The following is a 13,944-nucleotide window of genomic DNA, read 5'->3' on the forward strand; positions in this document are numbered from 1 at the left end:
TGTGTGTGTGTGTGTGTGCGTGTGCGTGTGCACGTGTGTGTGTGTGTGTCCACTATGCTTCTGTGTGAGTGGGCGCTTTGTCCTCCAGCCTCAATGGCTGGCAGTTCCACACATCGGCGTCAACACTCATTTGTGCGCTTACACCCACACCTGACTCTTTTCATATGTAGTGACTTTTGTTTTGCAGCATCAGATGTGACATGTATCAGTTTAGAGTTAACACTGTCATGTAAGATAATGCAACCTTGTTAGGGACCAAACAGTGAGGCAACAATAGCACAGTTTTTTTTTTTTTTTAAATTAAGCTTGAAACTTTGAAGATACACAACAACAGTAAGAAACACAAAACTTGTAGGGGCTGATACAGGACCTGGAACACTGAGCCACTCCCGACTTCTCTTTAGCAGTTAGATGAAAGTAATATTCATATAGCAATTTTATTAAAATATTTAGTAAATATCAAGGCTCAATTCTCTGTCAATCCTTACGTCTTATTTAAGTATGCAAATTAACTATTGGTTTTTATTGGTTTCTATTAAATATTTATCAGCATGCAAAGTCATTGATTAATACAATGCTGTAGAAAGAAAGGGATGCGACCAACTGAGAAAGTCGGTTGCCCCAGTTCTACCAATGGAAAAGTTAGTCCATTATTTTGCTACTTTCTGCTCCATTGTGGGAATGTTTGAGGGCACTACAGTATAGAGTAGAGCCCGGCCGATGTTATCGGCCCATATTAGGCATTTCCCAAACTATTGGTATCCGCATTTATAATGGTAGATTAAAAACATTGATATATTCATTCATCAGAATCATTTATAATGACAAATAAATGATTCTGATAAATAAATATTTAAATAAAAAAATAAAAACGGTAAACCATGTTATGAGAGTTGGCGTTGCATAGTTTGTCCACCAGAGGGCGAGCTATAAGGTCCCTGTTGGCAACACTCTGATTATGTTTGTTTTATTGTGTTTTTTTGCAAAGAACTTTAAGCCTCATTTCTTAAGTTTGTATTTTTATACATTTTATTTATCAGAGCTTTAATATATTTTGATGTTCCTCTGTTTTGTTGTGAGAATAATAATACTTTGTTGGACCGCCAGACTACTTGAACGGTAGGGAGAAACAATATTTTCTCCTCTGTTCTGTTTTGACAATAAAACAAATTATTGTCATATTTTAGTGAGAACTCATAAATAACTAGTAATAACTAATGTTAGTTAAATCTGTTTATGTTTTGTTACGCGTTTCGGGATTTGATCTTTTTAAATATATATCGGAATGTCGGTATTGGCCTTAAAACTCCGTTATGGGTTGGGATCTATTATGGAGCAAACATTTCACATTCAGAATTCACACACACAAATAGGTTATGATGTCTGAATGATTTTGTATTCAGCCTTAGGAATATGTAATGTTTGAGCATCTGCATGTCCATGGCAGCTGACCAAACCCAACCTTGTGCTGGACTGTGTGATAAAGCTCCAGAACAAGCGAGTAGGTGGACGTTGAGTTGAGATTGGTCTGAAACTGCTGCTCCTAGTTGAAGAATGAACCGTCAAGCTTAGGTTGAAGACTTATTTTTGCCATCGGACCTTATTGTAGAGTGTGTTGTAATTTTGCCAAGTTCCCAAGACTCAGAAATGAATGCTGAAACTGTGAATAATATATCAGACCCAAGTTGTAATACACAGGAATTATCCTTTTAACATGTGGGTGGTTCAGTAGATGCATTTGAATATCCGAAACAAGGTGGTTGTTCCGAAGTGACACCTTGTTAGTGATGTGTGATTGTGCCCATGATAGCTGGAACCACATTGATATGTTTTAGCCCCAGGTCTTCGTCTATTTTTCCATCACTCAGTCACGGCTTGTGTTTCAGATCCAGCGTGCTGTGTCTTTTCTCCCCTGCAGAGCAGTAAGAACTGGCGGGCTGCGATAGATCTGACGGGCCGGCTGCTGACAGCTCATGGTCAGGGATACGGAAAGGCTGGCCAGCCAACCTCCCACACCACCGACACACTGCAGGTAAGAAGCCAGTGACTTTCTCTTCATCTGTCCATTCATCTGTCTGTCTCGCTATGTTGGAGGGTGATGAAGAGCTAAGCCAAGGCAGGTCTTGTTCTACAGATTCATTTCAATCTAATTCCGAAAGAGCACTTAAAAATGAAGTTGATTTTGCACTTAGCTGAAAATAAACCCAATAATGCGCTTGCACTCAAAGAATTATGTATTGAAATGTTCTCACTGAAATTGTATAACCATTTCTCATCTCATCTGTTATTTGTTACGCTGTTATTTTGGTATTAGGAGTCCACTACATTTTTGGGGTCATTTAGAATTATTTTTGAGTGATACTATGTTGAGTTTCATTTTAGGAGGACGGAAGTGGATTTTTTTTTTTCTACTGTCCTTTTAAACTATTTGTTAGTGTTGCTGTTAGCACATTTTTATGGCTGGGTTTGTGGAGCTCCATCCAGAAGATGGATGGCTGCATGAGCTCATTAAGAAGGCCACCCCTGTGGTAAGCTCAGTGTATGAGACTTTAAGTTAATCGACCCTGTTTTTGCCTCATGCTGCATATTACGGCTTGCTTTATGTTCTAAAACACCACCGTTTTCAAATCCAGGTTTTTGATGTGTGGCCCTTTTTAAAAAATGTGTTTAATGTGGTTTTTTTTCTGTGTTTTGTTGTGTTTTCTTCAAAATGATGACTAATAGGCATCTCTGTTAACCTTTTACCACCAACTGTTCTCCCCACAGGACATTAGCTCTAGGGCTGCGTACCGAATTCAATACTCTTTAGGCACTAGCCGAATTGCCTCCTTAGTATTGAGTATCAAAAAAATGCCTCATCATTCAATACCCAATTTCAATACCTAAGGAACAAATCTTTTGTTAAGATTTGTTCCTTAGGTATTGAAATTGAGCCAAAAAGCACACAGCATGCTCCAAAATGTCAGAGATTGGATGTCTAACGTTACACGTCAGAGTGACACGCAGGAAAACTCTACGTCACACAGAGACGGCTCACGTAGTAGCTGAAAAATAAAAATGCGTGCTATAATGGTCTAATTTCTGTTTGTTAATACAAAAAACTTATAGTTTAGGAACCTGTATCAAAGTCAGAGCATTGGTACAGGTATTGCATATTTTTTAACTTGCACTTCGCTGAACAGACTAGAAGTCGTATAGGACTAGGACTTCAAGTCCTAAATGTGGACGTGTAATATACATATAGATAGATCCGACTATCATCTTACAGGTGAATGGCAGAAATATTGCTTCTCCCTACATGTCAAGTAGTCTGGCGGTCCAACAAAGTCTTTGTATTCTCAAAACAGAGGAACATCAAAATATATTAAAGTTCTAATAAATAAGACGTATTAAAATACAAACTTAAGATATGAAACTTAAAGTCCTTTGAACAAAAACACCGTAACAAAAAAAATAATCGGAGTGTTACCAACAGGGACGTTGTAGAGCGCCCTCTGGTGGACAAACTAAGCAAAGCCAACCCTTATAACATGGTTGACCGTCCGTTTTTATTTTATTTTTTAAATATTCAGAACCATTTATTTGTCATCATTATAATCAAATGATTCTAATAAATGAATATTAAAATGTATATATTGTTTTGTTTATCGGCCATTATAAATGCCAATACCGATAGTTCGGGAAATGCCTCATATCGGCCGCTAACATCGGTCGGGCTTTAGTAGAAAGTGGCATGAAAAGAAAAGACACCCGTTAAGTACAAGTACCTCAAATTTGTACAGTACTTGAGTAAATATACTTAGTTACATTCCACCACCGGCTGTTATCACCAGTAGCGTTGCAGCCGCACCCGACACCTGAGACTCCGTGTTAATGAAGATGTTGTGGTGTTACAAAGTCAAGAGAAGTCTAGAGAACAGTTTTTGGGGGGTTGCCACGCTGCTCAGGAGCTTCTGGATCCTTCCATGTTGTATCACTGGGAGGTAGTCCATCCCCAACTCTATCACATCAGGACACAACTGCACGCAACTTGGCTTCTGTCCAAGTGCATTTGTGCTGTCAGACGCTCATGACAGCACCACATGGTCCTGGAACAGCCTGTGCTCTCCACATGTGCAGAAGCTCTACACAGCATAAACACAGTGAAGTTTTCATTCATTGGATTCAAACATAAAATGTCCAGCTCTGTACATATCTTGGTCACAATTCTAAAAAGAAATACATTCAAGGCATCCTTAGCCTTTGTTCATGTTTAGAAAATGAATACTGGACATTAAATCATCAGATTCTTTAGTCTTTCATATCAATATCAGTAGTAGCCTTGAGAAATCCAATGGCTTTGGAACAAAACATTGCGTCAGGATTGCAACCCCATAATGTTGTTTTTTAATTATTTAAGAACATGAGATCATTTAATGAATACTGCCCCAATGATGTATTACATTAAAGATTCAAATGTTATCAATGTACTGTACAATGAAAGCCACAACGTTTTATTACATTATTGAGCATGTTATTGTATAATTGGATTCTGGCCAAATTAACTGGGAAATATTTACAGTTTTGGGACTAATTAAGTCAAAAGGCTAATGCTTCATTTTCACTGTGTTGAGCTCCATTCCACTCCTCTCCTCCACTCACACTTAGTTCCAGGTACATTTCTAGATTTCCTTTTCTACTGCAGATAGTACCCCGTCAATGTGGCGGGGTTCTTAGCTCCTCGTCATAGCGTTGGCACGTGAAACTGCCATGACATCATCTTTAACGCAATACCGCTCTCGCTGGATTCTGTCATGTACCATTAGGGGTAAAAATCGATTGCGATATTTTCAGTGGCAATACTGCATTGATACACAGGTGCCAAGTATGGATCTTTTATTATATATGTGTTGGTCAGTTTGTCTGTATTTTTCAACAATAAAATTGAAGTGATATCAACAAACAGAGAAATGTATAGTTTTAGATAAAAAAGAGGTTGACAAAGTTTCTTTTTGGGGACATCATTTGAAATTTGGAAAAATCTGAACTTGGGAAAAAAGGTTATAAATTGCAATATATTGCAGAATATTTCAAAATGTTTAAAATCGCAATAATAAAGTATCATGATGATTTTGTATCGGGAGGCGTCTGGTGATTCCCACCCTTATGTACCATGCCGTGGAAATGTGGCAATAGACACACAAAAACACAGAAATAGAGTCTGAGGGCCCTATCTTGCACCTGGCGCAGCACAAAGCCCAACGCAAGAGCGTTGTCAATTTCCTGTCCAGCACCCACGTCGTTTAAATAGCGAATGCACCTGCGCCCATGGGCGAGCTGGTCTTACAGGGAGGTGTGTTCAAGTGCATTCTTGGCGTATTGCTATCTTGAGGCAACGAAAAGTGATCGCAGCTATTGACCAACAAACACCTGGTCAGTAACGTAGCATGTCGTTGTTATTTCAACAGCGCGTTAGTAAAATGCGCCTAGGCTTGTGCACAGCGCGTGCACACTATGCTTGTTACACACACACAGGGAAGCGCAGCAGCACACTAACTGCGGCTGTGGCTCAGCGGTAGAGGGGTTCAGTGTCTTGCCCAAGGACACTTCGACAATGACTGCAGGGGCGGGGATCAAACCACCAACCTTCCGATTGGCAGGCAACCGCTCTACCACTGAGCCACAGCCGCCCCATGAATGTTTCCTGTACTATGTAAAAGCGCTTTGAGTTGTCGTTAAGACTAGAAAAGCGCTATATAAAATACAGCATATTTACGTTTACATGCAAAGAATTCAAAACGAAAATATTACATTGTCAAATAACATTAGGATATACTCAGCTGGCGCGCTTTCACATCACGCACAAGCAGATCAGTTTCTTTCCGGAAAATCTCTCCTTCCTGCTTAGCAAATCCGTCATCATAATAGCTATGCGCCAAGGCACAAATACGCCTGGCTTGTACAGTAAAGGGAATGGGAGATCACAGTCTGATTGGTTTATTTCATGATACGCCCAAAACACTCCTATGATTAATTGAGACACTAAGTAATCCCTTTTCAACCATGCGCCTGGCACACGGACCCTTTTTTCCGCCGATAAAATGGCAAAAGTGGATTCTTTCCCCCCCCTTAAACGCACCTGCACCATGCGCTTCACAGCGTGCACCTAGATGGTTAAAATAGGGCCCTGACTGTTAACTGACAGAGGGCGGTACAGCTGTGACCGGGCGAGATAGGAGAATTTACATGATGTGTTTTTATTGTTTCTTTTGGATAACGTCTTATCCCTTCATCTAACAAATAGATGGGGCTGTTTCTGTGTATTCCAGCTCTGGTTTGTGCGGCTGGCCCTCCTTACCAAGCTGAACCTCTTCCAAAACGCTGAACTGGAGTTTGAGCCCTTTGGCAACCTGGATCAACCAGACCTCTACTATGAGTACTACCCCACTGTTTACCCTGGGAGGAGAGGTATATACACACACTCAGCTCATATTAAACCATACCACCCTCTGTCCTTTGGAGTCACCATTATTGGATCTTTGATATAGGAGGAGCACTTTTGGTAGTGATCCCAGAAACTTTAATCTACAAAGTCTTCCATTGTAAAATCATGTATCGTTTCATATCTCTTTTCATATTTCTTTTGTTCAAAAGCGGCTCTGTGAATTCTCTTTGAAGGCTGACCCAAAGGTTGAATAGGCCTGAAAAAGCTGCTCTAAAACTCTTATCTATGAGTTTTAAATGTGTTATAAGGCTGCTGTCCAAAAGGAGTTTGCATTTTACTCATATTTCTTTAAGGATACACAAGTATACCAGCACTGTGCTATTAAATATTCAAAGGAAAGTTTCTGCCAGGAGCTTGATATTAGACTGTATCGTCGAGAAGCTCCAACAACTCTACTTGTCTCCAGCAGTTCTTTTGGTTTTGTTTTTCCTCTTTTTACACTGCATGAATTGCTCTCTAATGTATTCCCATTACTTTGGATCTGCTTCGCCCCTCAGGCTACCACAGTGAAGGCAGTAGCAGAAACACAGCTGCACACACACACACACACACACACACACACACAAACAGACATACATAGTCGTACAAAAAGCACACTTGAAGCTACACGGCACAGCCTTCTAAAGAGACCAACGATTGACTTTCCATTGCTCAATTTAAACGCTTTGTGCCCTGCTAGGTGCTCGCAGACAAACTGGCACGAGTAGCGTGGCATCAGAAGTCGAACATTTCTCCGGCCCAACGCTTGCATCGACTATCTATTACTCATGATCGCCCTCTTTGAATGCCTTTAAGAGACTCTGCCCATGTATCACTCACACAAAAGTTAGGATTGACTTGGTGCTCGAGAAGGAATCAATGTTGGACAGTTTTTAGGTTTTTGTTTGCCAAATGAAAAGTTGAGTTCAATTTTGAGTCCAGAAATGTTGAAATCTGAATGCCACTTGCCTGATAAGTAGCATATACCCATGTCAATTTTCTTGCTGTATCTTAATACTTTACTTTTGGTCTTGATTTGTTTCATGTTTTAAACAATGCTGTAAGAAAGATACATCAGTCTTCTCACAGGTTGAATAATGAACTTGTGGTCAAATGCTAACCTTCCAAGCTTCTTTGAAAAGGGGTCCTTGCTGTTTTTACTCAGTTGGATGAAAGAGTTTTGGCCTCCGCACAAACAGTTTACTGGTTTAATGTCAGCCCGACAAAAAGATGAACATGCATAATAGACTGGGGACATTTATTTCTAGGGATGCACCGAATCCAGATTTTTGGGGTTCGGCCGAATACTGAATCCACTGATCCACGGATTCTGCTGAAACCGAATCCTCCTCCCATCCTCAGTCCATTAACACAGTAAACACATTAGTGAAGTAAACAACATCCTGTGCTGTGACTGTATTTATCACAAGTCACTTTTTTAAGTCTCACACAGTTCTGTCTCCCAACATAACACTTTGTTACTTAATAGCATTACAATAAGGATCACTATTGTCTTATCTTTTATTGATTTACTTAGTATAAAGCAAGATTCCATTACAACAAACAGAAGTGTCCTCCTTTATTGCATGGATTGTGCCACCTTACAGTCAATGTCACAGAAATGATTTAGAAATGCTGCACTATGCTTTAATAGGCTTTATTTCTTTTGCAATTGTTTGCAGAGAGTAATTCCATTTGCAATAAATGAAACTAAAGTAATTCCAGTAATGCAATACAAAATGTATTATACATATTAACTATACACACTTTCTGCCTTTGGTCATAAGTTCTCATTTACATCACACACATTTACATCCTAGCAATACTCCTGCATGCCCCATCCGTAACTGATTGTTTCTCAATGGGGTTGAGGAACAGAGAGTAATGTGGAAAGGAAAGTGACACCATCCTGGGATGGGCTGTCAACCAGTCTGTGACTGGAAGAGAACAGTGAAGCGCCACATTGTCCCATACAATTACACAACTTTCTGGATTCTGCCTTACCTGCCTTCTTTCCTCACCTGTCTTCAAAGAGGTAATCGGGGAATGAAAAGAGCCGCTTAGTGTTGTAGGTCCCAATTTGGGCTTTATGTTTATCTTTTTTACTACTCATTTTTAAGATGTAGATGTGGCAGAATAAAGCCAATTGCAGTCTCATAAGTAATTTTGTGTTGAACATAAATTTTACATTTTTGCAAAATGGACTGTTAGTTTTGGTGGTGGTAGAGGGAAGAAAGTTGAGTGAAGAATTTTAAAAGATGTGGATTTTGAATACATTTGTGTCAAAGCAATGAAAAGTGATCCACAGTTTAGTCCACATTGTCTGTTGTGCTGATGTGTATACTGTATATGTACAGTATGTATGGACAGTATTAATGAGGGGTGTTGAAATGAGTCTTTGCATCGCATACTTGATTTTACAGTCGCTGCTTTTTTTAGTTTTTGCCTTTGTCTGCTGTCTCCGCTACATTCAGCAAGTGTTTTTTTTTAAGAGCATATCCAATAAAAAGGGGAGTTCATATATTCCTGACTGCTTGAATTAGTTGATGAAAACCATGTGTAGCAATTTATAATAGTATTAAGAAAGATATTGATTCGAATCGTTGACATGTTGAGTATAATCTGACAAGATAGGACATGCTGCGGCAGACAGGTAGTCCCGAGAATGTTTAAATATCTAAACTTGAATCTAAAGGTCTCACATCTTAAAGGTGCCCTGAAACAGAAATACTATTGTTTCTTGGTGTTAGCTAGGGCCCTGGTCGTGACTATTTGCAGATAGTAAGTGAACTATTGCAACTGGCAAGTTAACCACAACAGCAACATGCCAGCAAGCCGGGAACACGCTCTCACTAGCCATCCACAAGAATAGACCACAACCAACTTGCCGGAGAATAAGTCAACAGTTCATTCTATGAACATATTTGTACCATCAACTCCTGTTTCACGACACCGTCTACACCCCGGCAACGTGTAAAATTGGATGATGTCGTGCAACTTATATTTATATAGCTTCCTTTGTTTTGGACACACTTGACTCTTCTTTAAAGTCAGAACTGTCATGGTGGTGTCCTATCGGTCAGAGGCACAAATTGGCATGTCAAAGTTCACCGAACTGGATTGTAAAACAATAACATCCATTTGGAAATTATCCAGGCAGAAGCGGCAGCCAGAGATGGACCAGCTAGCTGAGCTTCAGGTCTGATGACAATATCAAAGAGACTCTGATCAAAGCCTGGGAACTCACCTGAAGAGAGAGAGAGTGTGTGTGTGTGTGTGTGTGTGTCAGTGTGTGTCAGTGTGTGTCAGTGTGTGTCAGTGTGTGTGTGTGTGTGTGTGTGTGTGTCAGAAAGATGAGTGATGGAGCTGTGCAGCACACACAGAGAGAGCAAGATGAGAGGGTTTAATAAGCAGCCATACATAGCTCAATGCCATCTGTAGGTTCCTGCCTCCAGGGTTGTCTGTCTGTGTGTGGATGGATGGATGGATGGATGTGGTTATATTCTCATCTCACACTCTGTGTCTTTCTGTCTCTCTCTGCCCTCCCTCTCTTCTCTCTCTCTCCCTCCCGTTATGTCCTCATTCTACCCTTTTCCCCCCTTTTTCCCTCACACATTTTCTCCCTCCGTCTCCTGTTTTCTTCTTGTCCTTCCGCTATCTCTCCTCCCTCCCTCCCTCCCTCCCTCCCTCCTGTCCAGGCTCCATGGTGCCGTTCTCCATGCGGCTGCTGCATGCCGAGCTTCCCCAGTACCTGGCCAAGCCCCAGGAGGCTCTGGACCGCCTGCACAATCTCAAAACCGTCTGCCTCGCCGTTAGTATACACAACACACACATGAAGACAGCCTCTGGATGAACATGAAGACATGCATACCCTGTAGTATTCACACAATAAAACTACACACCCACAGAAAACCACGCACAAACCCTTCAGCCCACCTGTGGAAACAGCCAAATATATCTGGATTTTAGAGTTATTGAATATGTGGATTCCAAATCAGATACATTAAAAGCCTTCAGTACTGGCACTGAAGCTACTTCACCCTCTGAAGTTTGACTTATTCCCCTTCCTGTTAACAGATTCTGGAGAACTTGGAGAAAGGCCTGGCCGAGGATGGCAGCATGATCACCCTAACACAGGAGAACAGGGAAGGTAAGTACACACACACGCACATGCTCACGCACACACACACACGCACACGCACATGGTCACGCACATGCTCACGCACACACACGCACATGCTCACGCACACACACACACGCACACGCACATGGTCACACACACACGCACATGCTCACACACGCACACACACAATCACACACACACACACACACACACACACACACACACACACACATATTCTCCCTTCACACAAATAAACACCGACACACATATGCTCACGCACACAGACATTTGGCTCCAGACCTGGCCACAGTCCCAGACTGCATCACACGGTGGGAGGAGAATGAGGTCATGTGCCCCAGTGGGTACACACACCACACACACACACACACACACACACACACACACACACGAACACACACACACACACACACACACACGTACACACACACTCTGAGTCAGAAGCACACCTGGTGCAGGACTGCAGCATACCTCGGCCACACATACTCACACTTTCAACCACATAAACACACCAATGCAGTGCTCTAAAAGTGTTTAGCACCTCACTGCTTCGGTACCCGCGCAGAATATCAAACAGTCTCTTCAGCCCTCGACACCAAACAGATCAATACAGATCAATCCATTCCAAACCACTCATATCTGCAAGTGTGCCGGGGAAATAGGCATGCACCTTCATCTGAAATTCATCAGCTTTATGTAAATAGAATGCTTTTTCTCTTCTCTTAGACTTTCTCAACTCAGCAATATATGTTAATAATGCAGTGTTCTCTGAGACTTCTGTTTACAATCGCTCTGACCACTAATTTAGAAACTTGTCCAAAGGCTGTGTGTCAGGTTTCTGTTTTTTAAAGAGACTACAAGCCATTTAATCAGCTAATTCGCGGTGATGAACAACAGCAAGCCACTTGGTGAAGTTGAGCTAATTGTACCAAGACACTTGCTTAAAATTGTCAGAGTGACTCGTGAATGGGTGTATGTGTGAGGGTGCGCCAGTTCTGACAGGTTCTCCCACTTCTAAAAGCAGTGTAATAGCTGTGCCCTCTGTCTCTCCTCTCTACCCACACAGACAGTCAACAGTCAAGTCAATAACGCAGGGCCTTGCCTTCACACATCAGACCCCTACTGAGTGATTAGCTCCTCTCGCCAACACCACCACACACACACACACACACACACACACACACACACACACACACACACACACACACACACACAAGTACGTGTGCAGCAATGAATACTAATAGGCCTGAACACTAACTCTTCCACGGGGTGCACTGTCTGAGGGAAAATAGAAAAGCAGAGTGTGCCGCAGTGTGTTCTTCACCACCTCGCCTTAAAATAAACCCCGGTGTGGAGGGGAGGTTTAATGAGAGGGATGGATGGATAAGAGCAATGGATGGAAGAGTGCGGGGAAAGGGTGACGTTAGTGGGACGCCCAGAAAAGCAGGTGGAATGAAAATAGGAAGTCACCCTTTAAGATATAAACCATCTGTCTTCTTCTTCTTCTCTCCCTGTTTTTAGGGTCTCTTAAGCTGTGGAGGTCTCGCCTCAGCAGGGTCATGTACTCCATGGCCAACTGTCTACTGCTGATGAAGGTGTGTGTGTGTGTGTGTGTGTGTGTGTGTGTGTGTGTGTGTGTGTGTGTGTGTGTGTGTGTGTGTGTGTGTGTGTGTGTGTTGTGTGTGTGTGTGTGTGTGTGTGTGTGTGTGTTGTTTGTGTGTGTGTGTGTGTGTGTGTGTGTGTGTTTGAGAGAGACTCAGAGATCTCTGATGCCAGACTGGTGGAGGATTCACAGTGAAATCCCCCCAGACTGACCACTAATTGGATTCTTGGTCAGAGAGAGAGAGGGAGAGAGAGAGAGTGTGTTGGGGTGTAGAGTTGATCAGACTCTAGAGAGAACCACAGTGCCATCTAACGGTGAGAATTGAGATTACAGTATTTTTTTAAATTATTTGGCTCAATTTGAGTTTCAATATGTCTAACTCTCCATTCCATTTCAGTAGTTTTACATGTTGTAGCACATATACTACCAATCTTGAAAACTTAAAATTTACTTCTTGGGTTGTGTAGTCAACAGTTTGACTTTTCAAATCATTTAGCACTTAAATAGTGTTACCCTGCCACTGTATTGTAACTCTGGAAAAAAAGCTGAATGGTAGACATGAGGGGGCTGTTTCAGTTTTTCTCATTAAAAGATAGAAACCAACAATACTTTCAGAGTTCCCTACCCTGTCTGTGGCACTCGGCCCCAAGCCCATTGGTTCCAACTAAAATATATTGAAAATAATTTCCTAGATTTTAGCAAATGTTACTTAAACGGGAGGAAATGCGTGTGTTTTAGCCGTGGATCCATTCACATTGTGGTGTTCTAGTGTCGTGGCAGACAGAGGGCAAACGCCCTGCAATTTAGGAAAACACATGAAAATGGACAAAACACGAGTAAATTAAGAAAACAACTTCATTAATTTGACAAAACGTATGCACAGAATTTAGCAATCGTGCTGCAAATACACACAAAGCAGCCAAATACACAAACACGCTGCAAATACAGAAGCGATGCAAAAAGAAAAGTAGATGCAACAAAAAACGCTGCATCCAGATTACACAACGGACGTTCTCCAGGGCTCCAGAGGGAGCGCTAGGGGGAACAGCTGATCTTCGACCCCACAGGGAGTGAGCGAGCCGGGATACGTTCAATCCATAGACTGTATATTATTAATTAATATTAATATACTATTATTAATGATATATACAGTCTATGGTTCAATCTCAGAACGGTGTGAAACGGTGTGCTAAGGCAAATATTCTAAGTCTATATTTGAGACATGTTTCCTCTGGTTTGGTGGGTGTGTCTCGGCTCTGCTCCCACAGGTGATCCTCAGTCAGCAGAGACGTGTGTGTCTCGCTGTAATAAAACATTTAAAACTGCATCAACGTTTAACATTGATTGTTTAAGCCATTTTACACGAGAGGGAATACGTTTGTCCAGAAGGCGCATCACTGAAGTGTAATATTGTGATTATACAACAACGGTTGCCAACAAAATGAGTAAAAAAAAAAAAGTAAACAATCTGTATTTATATTCTGGAGCAATTCACTCTTGAAATAAAAAAAATAAAAAAACAAATAAAAAAAACAGACTGGATTTCTAGTCCCTCCCTTTGAACCAGTCATTGAGATAGATTCATAGAGACCGTGAGATATATTAAACTGAATAAATCCGGCCCGAACATATAAACATAAATCTGCTAACTTCATCATGTTGTAAGTACGAGTTTTATTTGTTAGCCTTACTGTTTAGTTCAAAAACATCCAAAACACCAAAGTACAAAGACATAGC

General features: G+C 41.3%; 1 protein-coding gene across 3 annotated transcripts in view; it reads left to right on the forward strand.

Moving 5' to 3' along the window:
* Positions 1-13,944, forward strand: part of trappc12 (trafficking protein particle complex subunit 12) — a 36,064-nt gene that overhangs the window by 16,405 nt on the left and 5,715 nt on the right. For all 3 annotated transcript variants that reach the window (XM_032500124.1, XM_032500126.1, XM_032500125.1), the window contains exons 4-8: positions 1,919-2,032; positions 6,309-6,447; positions 10,162-10,274; positions 10,541-10,613; positions 12,126-12,199. In XM_032500124.1, the coding sequence (XP_032356015.1) occupies positions 1,919-2,032; positions 6,309-6,447; positions 10,162-10,274; positions 10,541-10,613; positions 12,126-12,199 (513 nt within the window). The remainder of the gene's footprint in view (positions 1-1,918; positions 2,033-6,308; positions 6,448-10,161; positions 10,275-10,540; positions 10,614-12,125; positions 12,200-13,944) is intronic.

The sequence above is a fragment of the Etheostoma spectabile genome, chromosome 20 (genome assembly GCF_008692095.1).
Source record: "Etheostoma spectabile isolate EspeVRDwgs_2016 chromosome 20, UIUC_Espe_1.0, whole genome shotgun sequence".
In the NCBI taxonomy this organism is placed as follows: domain Eukaryota; kingdom Metazoa; phylum Chordata; class Actinopteri; order Perciformes; family Percidae; genus Etheostoma; species Etheostoma spectabile.